Source organism: Triticum urartu, chromosome 3 (genome assembly GCF_003073215.2).
Source record: "Triticum urartu cultivar G1812 chromosome 3, Tu2.1, whole genome shotgun sequence".
NCBI lineage: Eukaryota > Viridiplantae > Streptophyta > Magnoliopsida > Poales > Poaceae > Triticum > Triticum urartu.
Window position 1 is genome coordinate 663,820,150 of NC_053024.1, and position 22,788 is coordinate 663,842,937.

General features: G+C 42.9%; 3 protein-coding genes across 3 annotated transcripts; 1 reads left to right on the forward strand and 2 right to left on the reverse strand.

Annotated features, from left to right (window-relative positions):
- Positions 1-1,339: 1,339 nt before the first annotated feature.
- Positions 1,340-8,796, reverse strand: LOC125545771 (AP-4 complex subunit epsilon-like). Its single transcript, XM_048709804.1, has 11 exons — positions 7,994-8,796; positions 7,261-7,446; positions 6,918-7,133; positions 6,712-6,822; positions 6,084-6,281; positions 5,838-5,969; positions 5,448-5,504; positions 5,251-5,367; positions 4,509-4,586; positions 3,636-3,779; positions 1,340-2,883 (listed from the first exon to the last, which is right to left on the reverse strand). The coding sequence occupies exons 1-11, from the start codon at positions 8,594-8,596 to the stop codon at positions 1,858-1,860; spliced, it is 2,868 nt and encodes a 955-aa protein (XP_048565761.1). The 5' UTR covers positions 8,597-8,796; the 3' UTR covers positions 1,340-1,857.
- An 821-nt stretch (positions 8,797-9,617) lies between these two features.
- LOC125545772 lies at positions 9,618-15,773 on the reverse strand. The gene is made up of 14 exons (XM_048709805.1): positions 15,615-15,773; positions 14,491-15,030; positions 14,366-14,400; positions 14,205-14,283; positions 14,020-14,098; positions 13,672-13,752; positions 13,432-13,562; positions 12,899-12,952; positions 12,453-12,612; positions 11,710-11,929; positions 11,204-11,311; positions 10,938-11,063; positions 10,708-10,759; positions 9,618-10,244 (listed from the first exon to the last, which is right to left on the reverse strand). The coding sequence occupies exons 2-14, from the start codon at positions 14,959-14,961 to the stop codon at positions 10,092-10,094; spliced, it is 1,749 nt and encodes a 582-aa protein (XP_048565762.1). The 5' UTR covers positions 14,962-15,030; positions 15,615-15,773; the 3' UTR covers positions 9,618-10,091.
- Positions 15,774-19,660: 3,887 nt separating this feature from the next.
- On the forward strand, positions 19,661-22,389 carry LOC125547127 (ras-related protein RABC1-like). The gene is made up of 7 exons (XM_048711129.1): positions 19,661-19,784; positions 19,878-20,066; positions 20,204-20,272; positions 20,779-20,844; positions 21,247-21,368; positions 21,530-21,658; positions 21,997-22,389. Exons 1-7 carry the CDS (start codon positions 19,661-19,663, stop codon positions 22,102-22,104), a joined length of 807 nt encoding a protein of 268 aa, XP_048567086.1. The 3' UTR covers positions 22,105-22,389.
- Positions 22,390-22,788: the final 399 nt, after the last annotated feature.

Consider the following 22,788-nt stretch of genomic DNA (forward strand, 5'->3'; position numbering starts at 1 on the left):
CGTGGTCTGCCGCTTGCTACTGCCTCCTCTCCTGCTGCTGCTGCTGACTGACCTGACCGGGTAGACTGGCACTGGCAGCCGGCCGGGTAACGGACGAACCCATCGTCGTCATGTACAACATGTACAGAGGCATATGCTACAGGAGTTCCACGGAGATGCTGCCAGAGCCTCACGTGCGTGCGCCTGCCCTGCATGTATACGCACGCCTTTTTCCTGTAAGCTGATTAGCCGATATACCAGTGTAAAAATAAACAGGCGCCTCGGACCATGCCCCAAGGGGTGCAACAGGCTTGAAACTGATCCATACAATATGGAGGTAAATCGCAAAATGAAGAATGGAGGCAGATCTTATGGTGTTTGCTTCTGCAATTTTCGATGATTGCTGGCATATGGCTTGCGATTTGGTTGTGTGCTGTTTGAGCACGCGCCTCGTGAAACAAACAGTGTAGCGCATGAATTACCAAAAAGTGCTGCTACACCCTTCGATCCGTATTTCTTGTTTTAGATTTATCTAGATGCGCACGACTAGTACAGACCCTAGTTTCGTTTGGATTGATGACGAGAAGGCACCTATTCCTTCATCTCTAATGGTGGACGGAAGCTAGAAAGCATTTGGAAACAGAGGAACGCGAGAGTGTTCGGATCGTGCCAAATCAAAAATGAACGGGAGACTGTGGACTTGATCTTCGACGACTTGGGCTATGGCAGGAGCATTTGGAGGACGACCTATATCTGAGTAGTAGAGTAGCATTAGGAGTGGGGTGGAGGCTTTGGTTGGGGTCAGCTTGTGACTACCAACTAGCACAATGTAAAAACTCTTGTACATATTTTCTCTCTTCTACAATATGGCTTACGATTTTCGATGATTGCTGGCATATGGCTTGCGATTTGGTCGTGCGCTGTTTGAGCACACGCCTCGTGAAACAAACAGTGTAGCGCATGAATTAGCAAAAAGTGCTGCTACTCCCTTCGATCCATATTTTTTGTTTTAGATTTATCTAGATACGCATGAGTAGTACAGACCCTAGTTCCGTTTGGATTGATGACGAGAAGGCACCTATTGCTTATTCTTGTAAGGATGCAAAGTGCAATAAAAAGAAAAAAATTGATACAGCATCTGCTTGACTAGTTATCTACATTATTATCTTGTCATCCTGTAGCCCAATCGCCGTGCTTCAATCAATACAGTACCGAGCGTCATCACGTTTATGCAACAAAAATGCAGTCAGGATTCATTTCTACAACCAACACTCCGTAGACCAAACTAGCCAAAGTCAACCCAGGTTTGAAAAATGCATGACGAAATTGGCAGCGCTTTAGCATGAACCCAACAAGGGAATAAAAAACTTCACAACAAGAGGCCACAACATGTCTCTTGCCAATGGCAAACTTACATCTTATTCCGTCCGGTTCTAAAAGGAATTGACAACACAAAAGTATTTTAGCTTTCCAGTGTCCAGTCTACTGTATATGTCCAATATATGGGTAGAATATCAAACATCGACTCGACACGACAGGCCGCCCCCCTCCCTCTCTGAGCTAAACAAAACAACGCTTCTGGACCCTCTGGCCTCATCATGTACAAATTACACATCATGTAATAAACACATGTACACACACACTAGTCTCAACAAGAAAATTTTGCCATGCGAAAAAACGCAACAGGAAAATTACCCCGCAGACACGTCTGCCCATCAACCTGCGCCCAACTAGGAGGGGAAAGGACATGCCTTGCGACTCAAAACCAAATACACCGCTCGCTCCTGTGCTGATCAAGCAGCCCTTCACCGACAAGACCATCTTGGGGGCAGACTCATTTTGCCCCAACTTGTGCACACTGCAAATCTGCGGTATATTCTAGCCTAGAAGGTCCTTGAAAAGATTTGGGTTGTTCCCTGTCGGAGTCACGCCAACCTGCCTGGCGGTGGCGTCCTTCTGCAACGCATCTTGAAGGCTATGGCCCTTTTTCGCCGTCGCTCCTTTTTGTGCGGGTTCTGTGGATGCACTGGTGGCTCCAGTTTGTACATCATCCGAGAAGATGGACATAAGGTCTGGTGTGTTGGAAGCGCTGGGAGCTGAGGTTCCAGAAAGCGCGGGAGAGGCTGATGCTGGTCCAAGGAGCCCATCTAACTGTGAGAAGGGGTCAGCGGATGGAGCACTTGATGAAACAGGCTCTTCACCCAGATCCAACAGATCTGGTGGTGGGGCAGCAGGGGTTACTTGCTCCTTAGCAGGCTGAGGTGTTACTTTCTCAGTCGAGGAACTCTCTTTTGCTGCCTTCCGACCAGCATGTCCCTTGCGATTAGGTTTAGCAGCTGAGGAACCAAAAAGTGAAGCAGCCAGCCGTTGCTTTTCTGCTGAAACTTCTGTTCCCTGCTGCTGACTCTTAGAACCATACGAGGACTCCCTTGCCTGTGAAGTTACCAACCCTCCCCCGTCAGAGTTGGAACCCCCATTGGCTGCTTGTTGGCTAGAGGTCGAGCTTGAAGGTGTAGAAGAGGAGGCATATGATTCCCTTCCCCATTTCTTTTGAACCCCATCAAGACGAAGTTTGGCACCAAATTCACCAGAAACTGCATTGCCTGATTGCTGGGACCTTGCCTGATGATGGTCTTCCCTATAGTGACTTGGTTCTGGAACTGGAACAAGGTCAGTAGTCGGCAGGGAAACACTACTTTGTGAGGTTGCTGTGGGTAGTGAAGGTTTAGGTAGCTCATAGGCTTCAAATCTAAGAGCATGAGCAGATGTCTCATGTTGGTCTTGGGCTCTGTAGTTACCAACACTTACAACGCCTGAGCGTTCACTTTCAGGAATGTAAGGTGTCGCGCCATTTTCCAAGGCTTGCTGCACATAACTGTTCAGAAATGTGAGGTTTTTATCGACCTGCAACATAAATTAATATTCTTAGATTTATATTATTAGATAATTTCAGAACATTGTGCAGAGAAGCTAAATCACAATAAATGCATCTATTTTTCGATGCCAACACTTGCAAATGAGTCGTTTACATTGAGACTAAAGTAAACAAATTCACAACAAAAGCATGTTTATCCTGGTTTCCATGATACCTTAGGTAAAAAAAATAAGACCACATTTGGGTTAATTACATTTTGTTGCAGTTTTATTTACTCTGGATGCTATATGGTCTGCTTCATCTTTTGGCTAAGGCTTCTTTTGGCATTTTGGTGAATTGCAGTAATCTTGTTTGGTTGAATCATGTTTACATATTTCACTGTTTCGCAACTTGTCAAAGTACTTCATTAAGATGAGACTAATGTGAGTAGAAAACCATTGGATAATGTAATTTATCAAACTTTAGTTTGACTAGTCAACAGAATAAACTTCTAGCAACTTCTTAGCACAAGCCCTTTAAAAAGCTTTGTTTAAAAAATCTACGCCTACTTGCAGTCAAAACATCCAATATATGCCACAACATATCCCAAATTATGCTGCCCAACTGTCCTTGGGTTTTCATAGGAGTCCTCCATCCGAACTTTCAGATGCCCCAAAAATATAGTGCACAGGACACAACTTAAAATCAGGTCGCTTTTTATACTATTAAAAACAAACATTTCCTAATTAAATAAACAGAACAATCGAAGTACCAAGCTTAGTACAAAAAAGCATAACATTACCTCAATATCTTCACAGCTTGCATCTATGGGCATCACACTTTCAACAGCCTGTTTGTCCAAGCCTAGTAAGGCTTGTACCTCATATGCACGCTGCTGCAAGTCTGTTGAATGTGAAGATGATAGTTCATCTACCAATGACTGAAACTGCAAACAGCAATAGGACAGATTTATAAAATATTAGAAATACAAACAAGATAAAGGTACCAAACCTACAAATAAGAGTTCTTTTAACTTATCGAAGAGCTTTAGTCTGAACCAAAGTTGACAATTTCTTTACTGCGCCTTCGCTAAAAGGTGGACAATATTTACATTACATGCATTCCAATGTTTTCTTCTCACATGAAATTATTTCCTTTACATCATTCAGCATTGAATCATGTACCAGACCAAGCAGTGGTTTTACTTCTTTACAACCATACTGTTACCATCACGAGAAAGAATTCAGGGAAAAGGTTGTCATACAGTTACACAAAAAAGGCACTGTACTATGACAACATAGATGACAAACTGACCATACTTCAGTTTTCTTTTAGTTGTTGGTGCTCAAACATCATACTGCAAAATGATCTCACCAAGAATCTGTGCTATGCTCAAATTAATAATAAATGAAAAGCGGAACAACTGCCTGCCCACAAAGGCAAATGCGCCAAGGATGAACCTTGGATATGCATGTCAATGTAATATAACAGAACTCTAGGCAACACAGTTTCTACTAACTTACCAACCATTGTTATACTTGTGAAAACAATATGTATCTCTTTCAGTGCACATGCAAAGCTTTTGTCTGAACCATAATTTGGCTCAAAAACATTCAACAACCAATGACGAGAAATGTTTAAATGAGGCTAAAAGAATGTGCATATTTTCATTTACCTCAGGCAACATATCAGACTTCCTTCCAACAGCAATTTCAAATGCAAATATCTTCAAAATTGCCGAGACTGCATAACCCTTGAAGAAGCGGAAAAGAACACATGTCAAGTAAAAAATATGTATATAAGCAACACAACATAGATTTGTACAACAACGGAAGTGGAAATAATAGCTTGCTTGAATATAAAGCATGCCATAATGTGGTTAGATTAGATGAAGCAGCTTCAATCATGGCATATAAAATTGACGGTCATGCATATTTGTGAAACTCAAAGGGAATACATATTTAACTTGGTACTTGATCAAAGTCGATAGTATTAGTAATACTCCCTCTGTTTTGATTTAGTCTGAATATTAGCTTTGTCTTAAGTCCGACTTTATAAAGTTTAACTATGTTTATAGAAAATAAAAGAAAAAATTAAAATAACGAATATATGGTACGAAAATATGTTCAATGATCAATCCAATAGTATTGATTTGGAATTGTAGATGTCAATACACACTTGGTCAAAATTTACAAAGTTTGAATTCAGCAAATATGCAAAGTAAATAAAAACAGAGGGAGTATTGAATAGCTATGCTGTAAATGTTTTGATTATAACAGATATGTACAACATGAAGTACTTTGTAAATTGCAAAAACTGTTCCTGAATGGTAAATGGACACTACAACCAAATATAACAGGTACTATTTCAGCTTGACCAAAGCAACTACAACTGTGTTAGGCAAAAAAAGAGCATACCCTGACAGTGTCATCAGTTGGGTGGGCCTCTGCCACATCACATAACTTCCCGATGATATAAGAAGCAGGATGCTTCCCATCTGCTGTTCCGTATTCCCCCAAAACCCAGCATATGATCTGAAAGTAAAGGGAAACGATATAAATTACCTCCCAAAACTCACCTTGGGATAGAAAGAAAAAACAAACCAATCAATTACCTGCAAAAATGAGGACGGAAGCTTTGGCTCCCCCAGAATCCGGAGATAGGAATTGACCTGTTAAAGAAGGAGAGAGTTATATAACTGATCAAGCAGTGAGAAAATCCTAAAACAAAGAATCGTGCATCCAGTTGAGGAGGCTCCTAGAGTATTGTTGGCATACTCCACAATATCAAGCACAACAACATAGCAGCAACTGAAGCATAAATAACATTTAATTTCCCTCCAGCACCCAATGTGGCCAATTCAGTGCGAACATTCTTTTTCCATCCCAAGATATATAGCTCATTAGCTGATCATGACAGTTAAAACTGCCCATACTAGCAGTATCACGTTTAGCATTAACAAACTCAGCTGCTAGGGGTTACAGGAATAGTTGAGAGTACATACAGCTGATGATCTCAATTGACTATCAGCACCTTCATCCTCCTCTCCAAATCCTTCAGCGATAAGCCGCATTAAATTGTGTGCAACTCTAATGTTGACAAGGTCCCCAGCATGCTCAAAGACTTTGTTCATGGTCTGGAAAATAATAGAAGGAATTAATGGACCTTCTAAAAAGTAAAAATTAAGCAACCACCGCATGAAAATTACATCAAGTGCTTGACAAGAAATACACAGATACTCATAGATTACCTGAATGAACCACTGATTGCTGGGCGCAAATTGTTCTGCTAGCTCAACACAACGTGATGCAATTTCTGCCTTATAATGGTGATCAGTTATGCTGATCATATACTCGATCATCCGATCAACAATCACTTCAACATTAGTTGATTTTGTCATCTTATAAAGAAGCTCAAAGGTCTTGCGCTTCAGAGTGTCATCAGGGTCCTATTCATAAGAGCATCTAACGGGTGAGAAATCGGAATACTAATGAGAAAATACAAAAACAGAAATGCTGATGCAATTACATGCATCGAACAAGACCACGGATAATAACTGAAATGGATATGACATAATGGCAAATAAACTAGGTAGAGTGGTAACTGGTAAGCACATTGAATCAAACAATTTGATATAGCTTTTACCTCACTATAATTACTTCCTCCTAGAGTTGATACAAGGGAACATGAAAATGAACAGCATGTCACCATTTCCAACAAAATTAAGTTCAGCAGCCGGAACATGATTTTAATGAAGGATTTTACATTAATTTTATTGCACCAAGCAACAAATATATTTGATATGGATGGCATCAGCATAATAGACAGCCTATTAATTGAAATATATTCTTAAGATGATAAGTTTTCACATTCCTCACCTCTAAGCAATCAATAACAGCCAGTTGGTGCTGTTCTGCAATATCAGGATTTATTTTTATTAGTCTTCCAAGAGCATCAATGCCCATGTACTTCAGATTATGGCTATCACTCTGCAAACAGGATTGGGGCAAGCAAGCGTTAGCTTAGTGAGGTAACAATCATAGTATCATGAAAGTATTTATTTTTCCCTAAAAAATGTCAAGACCTTCAAAAATTTCGATGTTGTTTCAGCAGCAGCGTCTAGCATCTTAGAGTTTGGGAAAATGCATGATACACAGCATATGCATTCATACAATATCGCATTGCCAATGTTGCTCGCTGTGTCACCCTTCCTGAATATGTCACCCAAGACAGTGTACATATGACCACTCGCTGACTTGTCACCGCTACCCAGCACAGCAAGTATTTTCAATAGTTTTATCTGAAAATAGCAACAGAAAAATCAGAGGAAATACGATGGTGCCAATTAAAGAACCCCAAATCAGAACCTACCTATTAACCTAGCATCACTGAACACATCGACCAAGTAAAAAGTAAAGCTCACAGACCTGAATAAATGGTGCGGGCATTTGATGGTAATCGTAGGAAGTTGGAAGCCTCCTCTCTGCAACTTGTTTGAGGATGTTAACAAAACTAACAACTAAGTCCTTGTACGCGTTTGGATCTTCCAAAATCAGGTCATAGAGTGGGCACAGAGTTGCACCCATCACCCCAGGATCATTATCACAGAGTCTCTGCAAAACAATAAGCACCACTACTCAAAACCCATCTCATAAATAATAACGCATTTACATCTGCTAAGAGTTCCTAAAAATCCCAACGAAGCACTCTGGTTGCTTATCAGAGCTCCCTCTATGTCATGGTCTGAGATCAAAAAAATTGCTCTATCCTACATTAAATATAAACGGTAAATTGCATTGAACAGATACAAAAGGTGCATATTCAGGCTTAATGAACCCACATCTTTGCACCAGAATTGCAACACGAGACATGAAAGACCTAAGGTGTGTAGAACTCACATTTAACGTCCAGTTCAAGCTCAATAGATGCAATGGCAATAGCTAGTTGCTGCAACTCAAAATATAAATTGAACATATACAAAACATGAAACTTTAGCACGATTAACAGTAGCGCATGTTCCTTTGAGCACGATAAAATAACAGTACCCCATGCGCCTCTGGGATAATAAGCTACGGCATGAGAGGGACAAATTATTCTACTTCTATTGTAGTTGGGGAAAGAAATTCTAATTTGAACATGAGGTAAAATGTTTGGGGGGACCTTGCGGAAGTTGGAGACGAGGTGGGAAACGGAGGAAGGGGATCGCTGGTAGAAGCGGTGGAGCGCCATGACGGCCTTCTTCCTGACGGCCTCCTTGGGGTGCGCGAGAAGATCGACGACCTGGGGCAGCACGGCGGGGATGGCCTCCTCCCCGATGAGGCGGCTGGCGGCGGTGAGCGCGGCGCAGACGACGAGGTAGTTGTCGGACCTGAGGTCCTTCTGGATGGTGTTGACGACGAGGATGACGAGGTCGTGGCGCTCGTCGATGAAGAGCGCGACGGCGAGGTAGCCGGTGCGCTTGAGCGGGAGGGACTCGTCGTGGGTCATCTTGACGGCGTGGATGTGGCCGAAGGAGGCGTCGTGGCCGAGCATCTCGGCGTAGACGAGGCGGAGGAGGAGCTCCTTCATCTTGCGGCGCGGCACGTCGGGGTCGGCGAGGCGGCGCTTGAGGTGGTCGAGCTCGCGGGAGATGATGCGGTCCTCCTCCGCCTTGGAGCGCGCCTCGCCGATGGACTTGACCAGGTCCAGGAACTCCTTCGACTGCCCCCACCCGCCCTGCGACCCCATCGCCAGCTCCCGCCCGATCGTCCGGAGCTGCTCCATTGCGTGCGTGCGTGCGTGCGTCCGCCCGCCGGGACACGCGGGGGCCGGTGGGTCGCCGCCGGTGAGGGGGCGGGGGGAGTGTGAGATCTGGATCGGGCGGGGGCAGGGGGGAGGTGGGTTTCGTCTCGGGGTAGAAGGGGATCGGCCTGGTTTTCTTTCTTCTTTGCCTTTCTTTTTTGTTTTGTTTTTTTGCCTGGGTTGTTTTGCTTTCTCCAAGGGAGGCCTTGTTCTATTCATCTATTGTGCACCGGTTTGCAAAAAGAAATCATTTTTGGATGGAGAAATTTGTGAACTAGTAGAAATGTGTTTAATAATTGCACATATGGCAAGGGTGCAGTTGGCACTTAGTGTGTGCAAGGAGGGGGCTTTTATGATTGTACATGTGACAAGCGTGCAGTTGGTACTCGTGTCGCGGAGGGTGAAGCACCGGCGGTGAGGAGGAGTACTGTCAAGGGGCGGGTATGGGGAAAGGGAACAAGGGCGGCAACAGCCACAGCATGAGCGAGGGGGAGGGTGTGTGCGCACGTGTTAAGGGGGCAATGTCGGCGGCAACATGCGTGGAGGGGGGGGGGGGGAGATAACAAAAGTGTATAATCAATCATATATCACATAAAGCATGTAAAACAAAAGACATAGAACATAGGGCTGCCAAGAGGAAGCCAGGCAAGCCAGAAAGTTACTTGTGATGGAGAGAAAGGGGATAAAGTGGCCAAGTGGCAGCAAACAGCTCTGGTCATTGTATTATTCACGAATGAACACCCTTAGGGCATGGCCAATGCATAGCCTCAGGGTGATGCCTCTCATGCCATGTAGGATCGGATAACAGAAAAAACAGGTTCGGATGGGGAAGCGGGATCCTCTTCATCAGGAGGGTGCTTAGAGACAAAAAATGTGGTCCAGTGCATAAAGTTGAAAAACTTAAAATGGAGAGGAGGGATGCACGTGTAGTGAGAGTCACTTTCCATTTTTTTTGATGAGGTCACTAGTAGTAGCTTGCATTGGGGAGAAAAATCAACACATATGCTTCAAATTACTTTTTTATCATGAGGCATATGTATCCATATGCCACCATTGTACATGCCCTAATTCAACAGTACAATAGTTTCAGTAAATAATAACATTTGCATGACCAAAAAAAAATCATCTTACAGTTTCCAGTACAAAACTCGCAGAACTCAAGCATGCCATACCATGGACACTATTTGTAGGCAACAACCATAGTGAGCTACTGAGTTCACAGTGCAGTAGCCTGTCCAGCAGTGAGCTCCCTCATGATATTAGTTTTATCGGCTGATAAGGCGCAAAACCCTCAGGTGACCTCACACTGCACTAGCCTCGCCTCCGGCACTTGACTTGCTACAGGTAATAATTTACAGCTGATAATTTGCTTGTCTTTCTAGCTAGTAAGCTACCGATCGGCCAATGTTTCAACAACTTCCAAAAGGAGCGAAAGCCACCGGGGTATACTGGTTGCGGAGAGACCTCGCTGAGATGCTTAATCCGCTTCCCCGAGCCCATCACTGCCATCCCCTCTTTTGCTGATCGCAGACATACCGCCACGTTTCTTGCCGCCGCCAGATGCCGCCTCCGCATTTTTCCTCAACACGGCGCCGGGTGAGGGATACGGTCTTTGTTGGAACAGAGGTCCCTGTTAATCAAAGCGTAGAAAGAAGACTCGTTATTCTCAGTAGGGGATACTATATTATTAGCGGCTGATCTATATCTGGAATCACATGCATTGTGGTTCTTTAGGGAGATCCCATGTGCGATGACTTAACAGATCAAGAGACATGGGAACTGTGCACTGAAGTACAAACTAACAGTAATTAACAAGCGCTACCCAGTTTCCTTGGCTCAAGTAACCATGCTACATGGAAGCCTGATTCTAACATCTCACATAAGACGTCCTAGATCATTTCATTTGGCAGTCCTACATCATTTGGCACGATGAAGGTGGAGCAGGCGGTAAGGTTTGCTCCCAGAAAAACAGTATGTTATGCTACATCGGGTGTCTATGCACCGAAATAAATACTTAACATTTAAATGAAGTCAGAGGGTACACAAGTATAGTCAAGACTAGATAGAGGGAAGTTGCAAATCAGATGACGTACAGATGCAGTTGTATCCGCTGCTCGCGGCTGTACACCCTTCAGGCCAACAACCCTGACAAAGAAAGAGGATTAAGTTGTTAGTCCAGGGACAGTTAACTTAATATATACCTGCATTTTTCCTTGATTGGCCAAGCTAGACTGAAGCACATCGCAACTAGTAACCACAACTGCCAGGAAGATTATAAATTTAACTGAAATAATAAGCTTCCAGGAAGAGAGAGATCATGTACCAGCCACCCCGTGGAGCATCTGAGTAAGAGCTTGGATCCATTGGGTCAAGCTCATCCTCCTCAGCACGACCTCTTTTTCGGTTATCTTTTTTGTTTGCTTTACCTGAAGGGGGTTTTGAATTTGATCTGCACATATATGACACTCAGTAAATAATATGATGCTTGTGTGCTCAAGTATATGATGGGTGGAAATAGGTTAGCAGTATAAACTAGAAGCATAACCGATTAGGCTACCATTTGATGTGTCAAATGCAAATCTCATTTACCTGTCCTTAGCTGCGATGTTTCCTTGACTTTTGGGAACATTGGTACAACTTGAGGGCACGATATTGTTCGAGTAAGACGGATACTGTTGAAAAGGCAGATTTTGAACCCTGCAACATGAATCACAAGCCAACATTAGCTAGATTTCTTAAATTGTTTATTTGTTACATTTGGCAAGTGTATTGGTTGTTATACTATAATATATACACAGAAAATGGAAATTATGTAGCCGTTGTGTTGTATCATCTGAAAATGAAAATTGGTTCAGGCTTGGCTTTTGCTCGCCATAGTCGCCGTCAAAATATACACAGAAAACAGACATAAGTCAGATCTGATGTTTGATTACAAGTGCATCTGCGATGATATAGCTATTAGTTTGAAAATGCATATGAATCCAAAGTATGTGTGCTTTCAGATAAGATCATGCCATCCACACGATAGAGATAACTCCCACAAGAACTTCAGGATATTTACTCTACCTTACAAGATTAGATTATCAGCAGAGTACCTTGTGCAGTGATTGCAATATCCCCACGGCTGGACAAGACCGACTCCCCAGCCACCACAGCCTGAACATCTTTGTATGTGAGGGTTCCAAAGATCAGTATTTTGAGTGGTCGGCTGAACTGCAACAACGGTGGATGCTTGTGGCACAATAACTGGGTTCACAGAAGTAGGTGGCTCCCACTGTGTTGCCTGTGTCTTTGTGTTATAGTAGTATTTCTGGCCTAAAATAATGCACAAACCATATCAATGTGTCACCAAGAAAGTACTCCTTCCGTTGAGAAATATGTGGGGTTTTAGAAAGCACATAGACAAACTTCTCTAACTTTGACTACTAACACATCTATCAAAATGGCAGTAATAGATCTGTCACAAAATTATTTTCATGACATGACAACTTATAATATCATACTGTGTATTCATATGAAAAGGAAAAGTTATTCAAATAGCATCATATATTGTTGACGAGCATGATTTAAGCCACAGGTGTTTCTCTGGCCAAATGACGGTTGAATTTTACTTAAGCTGCATATTATATGTAACAAGTCAGCTTGAAATTTATAAAATTTGTGTCTTAACTTGTTTTCGTCCTTGGAATAGCAGAAGATTTGTTTTGGAATATTCCAAGAGTTCAGAGACAAAACAGTGACATATTTCATTCTAACAAATATGTTGAACTAAAACTACGACAAGTATTTTGGAACGGAGGGAGTGGTTAATACAATAATAATAATAATAATACAACACCTGTTGATTTGTCAAGTGCCTCCTCCCAATTTTCTGGCAATGATGGAGCAGCTTGATGCTGCACGGTATTCACGGTACCACCGGGACGATCCCATTGGGTTACTCCGGTGCTTTGGTTGTAGAAATAAGAAGCACCAGTCGTTGGATCCTTCGTCTCGGCCTAAAATAAAATAAGTTAATGCAGGGGAAAGAACTGTTGCTACTATCAACTCACCATAGATATAGCAAATATACAGCACAGCTGTTGAAAGATACCACATATACTTGCATGTCGAGGTTAGCAAATGAGAAGTAATAAACTGATGTCTCCAGATACACGTTTGTTAAATAACAAATGTACTGTAAATTGACCGAGAAAATTAGGGAGGCTATGTGCATCAGCTAGAAAAATTATTAACCACCTCACAGGAACATGTATGTACAAGAAAAGATTAGCATATACTCACCCAACCAGGAGGCAAATCTTGGGCAGATTTGTTGTGGCCTTCTTGAGAATTTGCCTGGAATCAGTGGTACAAGCACAAAGTGAATGCATGAGATAAGGATCAACTTGTGCATTTGGATTCTCAGAAGAGAAGTTTATACTGCTTAATACCAAAGACAGAAGGCAAGTTTTTATGTGTTTCAATAGACCAATAAGAGAAAAATATCACTGTTGGTACAAAATAGCAAATTTCCAATAAATTTTTTGAATTCATTTATAGGTGGCAGTGTAGTCAGAATATTTTTATTTGCCACATAACTTTGGTATTTCTATGTCTTTACATTTTCTCTCCATCTAAGTGACTCGTGCACACAGACCCAACATGACATCAATTGTTTTCTGTCTATATAATTGAATAATACTAAGATGGTGCTAGTACTAGTTCGAGGTTTTTCCATCTGACAGCATTCAGTTTGTAACATCCATGCATCCTTTCTACCAGAAAGAGAAGGAAAGTAAATGTAACATAAAGAAAAAGTTACGATTGTAAGTTACATTTTGTTTAGCCATGATGTTATCATTTGCTTCCTTGTCTTTAAGAATTCCCCTTGCTTTTAACCTCTGCTTCAGAAACTCGGGGAGACCGTCATCACCTTCTGCTTTCTCAGCATCATCTTTTGGTTTATCTAAAGGAAAAAAAACATTATTTGGCATAGTTGAAAGAAGCAGGTAATATAGAGAAAAGAGGCATGTAATACCACTAAACAGTGAGTAACTTAGAAAGAGGTGGCATACTCATTTGAGCACTTGACAAATTTCCAGCATAATAAGCACCACCTCCTGGTACACCATAGCCATTGCCAATCTCAACATTGCCTGTGAGCATGCTTAATCATCAGCTTTAGCAAAGAGCTGCCTCACTTTGACAATGTAACCAACAATATGTTATACAGAACAGGTACGTAACATAAGGAAATGACACCAAAATGTTAACACAAAATAAAACTGAGACTAATTCTCGATAGAATTAAAAATACTAATCACTGGATTAAAGAGGTACTTACACACTTTAGAAGTGTGAAACTGAAAAGAAGAGGAGAATAAAAATAGACAAATAGAGTATTAATATGGAAGAATAATGACCATTATCTGGATGAAGTGACTTTCCCCTTTTATTTGCCATCTCTGCACGATGGTCAACCGTCATCTTCAGCAAGTGTTCCTAAATAATCAAGATAACAAAGCTGAACTAACTAAAGAAATTCAAATTTCAATGAAGACCAAATTTAGGAGAAAATGACACAAAAAAAGGATTATAAATTACTCACCTTCAGTGCATTAGGGTCGCGCCGGCTCGAAAGTATGTCCTCCCCATATTCTGCAGGGTCGTTTGTTGATTTTGCTTGCCTAAATGAAAATGTGCACAGAAAACAGCTTCGTCAAGCAGCGGCGGACAAGCAGCACAGAAGGAAACGGTGGAGAAACAAACCTTTGATTTTGTATTACTTGCTGCGTCTCAATGTCCTGGTTATCATATAGACAGCCAAACAGCCAGTTAAAAACAGAAACGTAAGTGCAGGTACAGTCTAGTTTTTCTGGAGGATATATGAATACCTGTTCGTGAAGAACAGCCTCTTGCACAGCAGATTCGATGTTTGCCGCACTTCCATTGTGGTTAGCAACCACATGAGCGCTCTGATGGCCATTGAGATCTGGTTGTCCATTCCCAGCTTCTGCGGTAACACTAGGAGTACTTTGAGCGGGAGCAAAAGGCATTTTAGGCTGTGTAGCATAGAAGGGGCCTGCTGTATTTTGATTGCTGCCATTATTGGGTCTGGTGTCGTATGGTGTTGGATAAGCATGTGGATGTGGACTAGGATGAAAATGTTGTGTTGCATAGTACATGTTTGCTCCATTTTGATTGTTACCACCATTAGGTCTGGTATCATATGGTGCTGGATAAGCATGTGGGCGTGGGGTAGGTTGAAATTGTGGAGGATGCTGAAATTGTGGAGGAGGATTTGGAGGTGGTGGCTGCCATGCTCCAACACCAGGAGGTAATGGCTGACTCTGAGAGTTGTTCATCGGTACGCAGCAGGTAAAGTTGATGCGTGACTTCCCAAATCTCCACCAGCTTAAGTTCGCTAAACAGATCTGCAACACAATGCAATCAGTGTAGCAACATCAGCACACAATTAGCTTCACAGCAATTGCCATTTGGTATTGAAATCGAACTCATGTGTTTCTATGGACCCATACAATCCTAATGTAAATGTAGGAGTATACAATTAGAGGGTGTTCAGTTCATGTACTGACACTGTCAGGCCTATTGCAAGCTTGCTTCACTGCATAATTTCTTTACATCTTTGATTTACTTTTTATCCGTGCACATTGAAACCTATGAACAGAAACCGCACCTGCGCCGATATCACCACGTCTAAGTTACTATTAATCTGTCCCAAAACATAAACCCTAACACCCAAATTTCACGAAGATGCAGAGAAAATCAACAGGGCTGTTAGGCTTGTCACCACACCTAATTATATGATGACGATACCAAACGCAATAATCAGATATTAGAGCCCAAAACCGCCTCTGTAGGATGCCTGCGCGTCTTTGAGCGCCTGGAGCTCGTAGCTAGGGCGCAACTACACGATTCCCAGCGGTCAAAGTGTTGGAAGGTTCGAGTAAACACGGAGATCGAACGGGCGAGGAGGAGGGAAGGGGAGAGGGCGTACCTTTTCACCGGCGAACTGCGCGGCGGCCGCGTGCCTCCGGTGCCGAGCGGGTGACGGCCGGCGGTGGGGGAGGGATAGAAGGGCACGACGGGTCGGGTGTTGTTCCTGCCGCGAGCCGGTAGCCGGTAGACGGTTCCCTACGGTTTTCTCTGCCGTCAGATCACAGCCGCTGCTTGGTTCAACAGCCAAGATGGCTTAGCGTTTGCGAGGTAAGAGCATCTCTAGCAGATCTTGTATAACTATGGTGAAGTGCATTTTTCCGGCAGTTTTATGAGATGGCCCAAAAAGACGGCTCGAGCAGGTCCGCTAAAAAAGAAACCCGGCCCGTAAATTATTTGTGGGAGGCACACAAACCGCCCGCGGTTTCGGTATATTATACCGGATCTGGAACGATTCAGGGTTCACATCCTGCTTTTCTACCATCCGCCTCCACCGCGATTCCCCTACTTCGACAAAACCTCTAGCTGTGATTTGCGCCGCGTTTAACCATCGACAGTTGCTAGAGATGGCGTCAACGGGTGCCGGGCGTGGTGGCTGTGAGGGGTTCGGAAGGCTCGGCGGTGACCCGTCCCACAAGCGACGCAAATGATGCGAAGGACGGGAGCTCCTTCCTCTGCCCGCCGGTGGACGAACGACGGAGGGAGCAGGCACGGACCCGCGGCGCCCACTCCCGCAGCACCGACACTTGGGCGTGGGAGAATTTCAATCGCCTCAACCGCATCTTCTCCCCCGTGCTCAAGCGTCTCCGGGAGGCGGAGAAGGCGTGGTGGGAGGCCAAGGAGGTCGTCGCCGCCGGAGACGAAGCTGCGACCACGCACATGATACGTCTCCAACGTATCTATAATTTTTTATTGTTTCATGCTATTACATTATCTGTTTTGGATGTTTAATGGGCTTTAATATGCACTTTTATATTATTTTGGGGACTAACCTATTAATTGGAGGCCCAGTGCCAATTTCTGTTTTTTTGCTTATTTTAGTGTTTCATAGAAAAGGAATATCAAACGAAATCCAAATAAAACGGAACCTTCGCGGGGATCTTTCTTGGAACAAACGCAAACCATGAGACTTGGAGTGGAAGTCTGGAACTCCGCGAAGCTTCCACGAGGCAGGAGGGCGCGCCCAGGGGGGTAGGCGCGCCCCCCACCCTCGTGGGCCCCACGGAGCTCCACCGACGCACTTCTTCCACCTACATATATTCTTATACCCTAAAAACATCGGGGGGGCACGAAACCACTTTTCCACCACCGCAACCTTCCGTACCCGTTAGATCCCATCTGGGGCCTTTTCCGGTGATCTGCCAGAGGGGGATTCGATCACGGAGGGCTTCTACATCAACAACATAGCCTCTCCGATGATGTGTGAGTAGTTTACCACAGACCTTCGGGTCCATAGTTATTAGCTAGATGGCTTCTTCTCTTTCTTTAGTTCTCAATACAAAGTTCTCCTCGATGTTCTTGGAGATCTATTCAATGTAATACTTTTTGCGGTGTGTTTGCCGAGATCCGATGTATTGTGGATTTATGATCAATTTTAATTGTGAACAATATTTGGTTCTTCTCTGGATTCGTATATGCATGATTTGATATCTTTGCAAGTCTCTTCGAATTGTCGGTTTAGTTTGGCCTACTAGATTGATCTTTCTTGCAATGGGAGAAGTGCTTAGCTTTGGGTTCAATCTTGCGGTGTACTTTCCCAGTGACAATAGGGGCAACAATGCACGTATTGTATTGTTGCCATCAAGGATAAAAATATGGGGGTTATATCATATTGCTTGAGTTTATCCCTCTACATCATGTCATCTTGCCTAAAGCGTTACTCTGTTCTTATGAACTTAATACTCTAGATGCATGCTGGATAGCGATCGATGTGTGGAGTAATAGTAGTAGATGCAGAATCGTTTCGGTCTACTTAACACGGACGTGATGCCTATATTTTATAATCATTGCATAGGTATTCTCATAACTATGTGCTCTTTTATCAATTGCTCGGCAGTAATTTGTTCACCCACCGCAATACTTGTTATCATGAGAGAAGCCACTAGTGAAACCTATGGCCCCCGGGTCTCTTTCCTATTATATTGCATCTCTTTTATTTACATCGCATCTTGTTACTATTTTGTTATCTATACAACAAAAATATCAAAGATATTTACCTTACTACCTTTATCATATCTCACTTTCGCAAGTGACCATGAAGGGATTGACAACCCCTTTATCGCGTTGGTTGCGAGGTTCTTGATTGTTTGTGCAGGTACTAGGTGACCTGCGTGTTATCTCCTACTGGATTGATACCTTGGTTCTCAAAACCTGAGGGAAATACCTACGCTACTTTGTTGCATCACCCTTTCCTCTTCAAGGGAAAACCAACGCATGCTCAAGATGTAGCAAGAAGGATTTCTGGCGCTGTTGCCGAGGAGATCTACGCTCAAGTCAAGACATACCAAGTACCCATCATAAACTCTTCTCCCTCGCATTACATTATTTGGCATTTTCCTCTCGTTTTCCTATCCCCCACTTCACCCTTGTCGTTTTATTCGCCCTTTTCTGTTCGCCTCTTTTCGCTTGCCTCTTGTGTGCCTGTTTGCCCTGATGGTCTTGCCTAAAAGCGTTGATCCTCACCTTAGAAGGTTGAAAGAAATGGAGAACAACGTTAGAAGCTTTATGTCTTTGCAATTTGAGTATAATAATTTCTTCAAAAACGAGCTTAAAGAACAAAAAAATTATGGAGTACATGAATAAAGAGTTCGATGATATGTCTAAAGAATTTTATGGCTTGAAATCTCGGTTTGCTCATCTTGAAAATTTAGTAGGTCAAATTTCGGATAAGCAAGCCACCTTAGTTAATAAGATGGCCGCTAAACTCGAGGATCTACATGATAATAATGATGAAGATCTAAAAGTGATTGATGTGTCTCATATTAAATCTTTGCTTTTCAATATGAATCTTGATAAAGATGAGACTGGAGATGAGTCAACTTTAGTTAAAAGGTGTTCCAATGATTCAGAGTTTTTAGATCTTGATAATAAAAGTGGGATTGGAGAGGTCAAAACTTTACTTAGCGATGAACCCAGTATTTTAGATTTCAAGGAATTTAATTATGATAATTGTTCTTTGATAGATTGCATTTCTTTGTTGCAATCCGTGTTAAATTCTCCTCATGCTTATGATCAAAATAAAGCTTTTACTAAACATATTGTTGATGCTTTAATGCAATCTTATGAAGAAAATCTTGAACTAGAAGTTTCTATCCCTAGAAAACTTTATGATGAGTGAGAACCTACTATTAAAATTAAGATTAAATATTATGAATGCTATGCTTTGTGTGATTTGGGTGTTAGTGTTTCCACGATTCCCAAAACTTTGTGTGATGTGTTAGGTTTCCGCGAATTTGATGATTGTTCTTTAAATTTGCACCTTGCAGATTCCACCATTAAGAAACTAATGACTCACAAGTATGGGGGATCTATCGTAGTCCTTTCGATAAGTAAGAGTGTCGAACCCAATGAGGAGCAGAAGGAAATGATAAGCAATTTTCAGTAAGGTATTCTCTGCAAGCACTAAAATTATCGGTAACAGATAGTTTTGTGATAAGGTAATTTGTAACAGGTAACATGTAATAAAAGTAAATAAGGTGCAACAAGATGGCCCAATCCTTTTTGTAGCAAAGGACAAGTCTGGACAAACTCTTATATAAAGGAAATCACTCCCGAGGACACAGGGAATTATCGTCAAGCTAGTTTTCATCACGCTCATATGATTCGCGTTTGGTACTTTGATAATTTGATATGTGGGTGGACATACTATCTCTCCTTTGTTACGAAGTTATTTCTGAGAGTTCGCTTTTTGACCAGGACTGGCTAATAAAGGCGAAGTTGATTCGGTGTTCGGCCCCCCTCCCTGAGGATTTGGAAAATCCGGTATTGGAAAAGATGCTCCAGACCGCACCTTGCCCGGAGCTCTTGAAGGAAGATACTGTGGAGGATAATGCGGGCGGACGCGGGCCCCCAACGCTGCCCATTCTAGCCGAGGGAGCGAGCGTCTCCATGAAGGAAGACAACCAGAAGAGGAAAAAGACTGCGCCCGAGGATTCGGAAGCCGAAGCTTCCAAACGAGAGAAGAAATCTCCCACAGAGGGTCATACCTTGAGGGACGCCGTTGCCGCACAAAGTCCGCGGGAGGATCAATTCTCCCGCGAGTCGTAAGTGACCCGAAATACTTTAATAGTACAGATATGTCATCTTTTTCTTCTGAGAAGATAACCACCGCATATATTTTTGCAGTTCGGGCCTTGGCCCCTCTCGTCGACGGCGTCGTCCTCTCAGGCGCAGGCGCAGCCGGACTTCGATTACCTGTTCAAGCTCCTCCTCATCGGCGACTCCGGCGTCGGCAAGAGCAGTCTCCTCCTCCGATTCACATCCGACTCATTCGAGGACCTATCCCCAACCATCGGTACGCACATCCCTAATTTCTTTCTTTCTTTCCCCCATCTAATCAAATCGAATCGAATCCAATCCAATCCAATCAAACCCATGGAATCCCTAATTGGATCCCTGATGAGATGAGATGAGATGCAATTGCAATTGCAGGCGTGGACTTCAAGGTGAAGATGGTTAACATTGCCGGCAAGAAGCTCAAGCTCGCCGTCTGGGACACCGGTACCCTACTCCCATCTCCACTAGTTTCTTACATTGAACCGTCTCCGATTGCTTAGGCCCACTCCACTCCGCTCGCATGTCATGTCATGTGAAACTACACTACATATACTCTGTTTCTCCAATCTCTTCACTACTCTCTGCTTGCTTTTTTAATTCTAGTATACTGTAAAATTGTCCTGTCCTGTCCTGTCCTCCCCTGCCCTCACTCCTCAGTAAAATTATTTCATTGCATTGCATTGGGGTGGAGGGTCATCTAGGATGTTATCCTCTAAACAAAGTAGAGCAAGGAAGAATAGTCCCTGGTTCCAAGCTTTTAGTGTTATGTCACATCTAACACATGACAATTTTGACCGCCTGATACTTTTGTAGAATTTCCCCTTTCTTTTGTTTCCGAGTAGATTATGTGTGCAATGCGATTCAGTTTTTTTCTCGTTTTCTTAGATGCCCCAGTTTACCCTTTTGAGTTCTCATGATTTAGCTGCTGATGCCGTGTGCCTCTTGTGCAGCTGGACAGGAACGGTTTAGGACCTTGACCAGCTCTTACTACAGAGGGGCACAAGGGATCATCATGGGTAATATGTTTACCGTCTCATACTCCTTCCTTTCTTCTCCCCGTCCTATGTATGTATATTCATGCAACTTGATGGCACATTAAATAGCCTAGTTTTGCAACCAAACTACTCTGTCAATTGCCTTATACAGTATTATCAAAACTACACATCAGCTTAAGATTCAGTTATAGATGATTAAGACTTTCGTGACAGAAAATTACTGCATCTATAGAGCATCCTTTCAGGCTTGTTGCAACTTTTGAGATCCTCATACAAGGAGGGTACAACAGTTTTTCACTACATGGGGTCGCAAAGCCTTTTTTTTTGTTGCTGTTTCTTTTATTTGTGTGTTCCTTGCTGGGTTCTAACGAGCTGTCTAATTTGGAGAAATGCCACTTAATGAACGTCTCGTCTGTTTTCCAGTGTACGATGTTACTCGCCGAGAAACATTCACCAATCTCTCTGACATATGGGCCAAGGAAATTGACCTGTATTCGACCAACCAGGACTGTATAAAGATGCTTGTCGGAAACAAAGTGGACAAGGTACCGCTTCTGTCCACACCTCTACATTCTTATGTCACTTATCTGTATTTGTGTCGAGGCATGCTGCATAGTAGGTTTCTCGGGTGGATGTTTTTTTTCCTGTCTGTGTTTAGAGTTGACTTGAGAGCAGAGCTGAATGTGGATAATGCTTGGTTTGGCAGGAAAGTGAGAGGGCTGTCACCAAGAAGGAAGGCATTGACTTTGCCAGGGAGTATGGGTGTTTATTTCTGGAATGCAGTGCGAAAACCAAAGTGAACGTGGAGCAGTGCTTTGAGGAGCTTGTGCTCAAGGTATGTATACATGATGTTGTGACTTCCAGCTCTCGATTCCTTCTGTATCTGGCATGGTTGTACTACTGTGAAACTGCCCTTCAAACGGCTATTCATGCATCAAGGCGTGTCCGTGCACACTAGTGGAATGCTGCTTGTTCTGTTTATGTGTCTAGAAAAGGACCGGTATAAATTAGCTCTTGTTGGTCGGTCTTGTTACTTACACGTGGAACACTCTCACAGATAGAATAGAAATATTTACTAGTGCAGATGATTCAGTATAAATTTTCTGTATTGAATGGAGTTTTTCTTTCCCATGTGTTGAAACTGACATGAATGTTGCCCGCACGATGGTGCAGATATTGGACACGCCGAGCCTGTTGGCGGATGCATCCTCTGGGGCGAAGAAGAACATCTTCAAGCAGAAGGCGCCAGAGGCTGATGCTGCGGCGAGCGGCTGCTGTTGATTTCATTCACGCATGCTAATCCCGGACATCTATCTATGATCTATCTTAGTGGAGGATGGATGACAACGTTTGTTGGAGAAAGTGATGATATCTAGGCAGCTTGTTTGTTTCTGCCGGTTTTATTTCGCTTTTGTGTTGCTGTATATGAATCAGTCAGTCGGTCGGTCGGTCAATGCTCCTCATGTTGAAGTTGAATCTGAAAACAAAACACAGTACCTTGGCAGCTTTCAGCTCTCTCTATAATGTACGTACGTATTATTAAGAAAAGCTCTATAAATTTAGTCACGAGGAAACAATTGATTTGTGCTGAAATTTAGTTTATAAAATCATCCAGGTGAGCTCGTGCATACAAACAGACGTGGTCGAGTTCCTATACTAGGCTAATCAGTTTTCTGTTACATCAAGTTTGTATGCATCAACTCTATCAATCTGAACTCGTGCTTGCAGAGAGACATCAAGTCCATCAGTTCGGAATTATTTGTCCTTGGACATTATTTTTTTGTTCCTTGAGAACATGTTTGGACAGTTGCATGTTCGGACAAGTACATGTCTCCCTCTAAACACGTTCAGAGAAGATGAATTTTTTTGCATGCTCAGACAAGTTCTCCCTCCGTAAAGGAATATAAGAGCGTTTAGATCAGATCACTAAAGTAGTAATCTAAACAACACTCTTATATTTCTTCA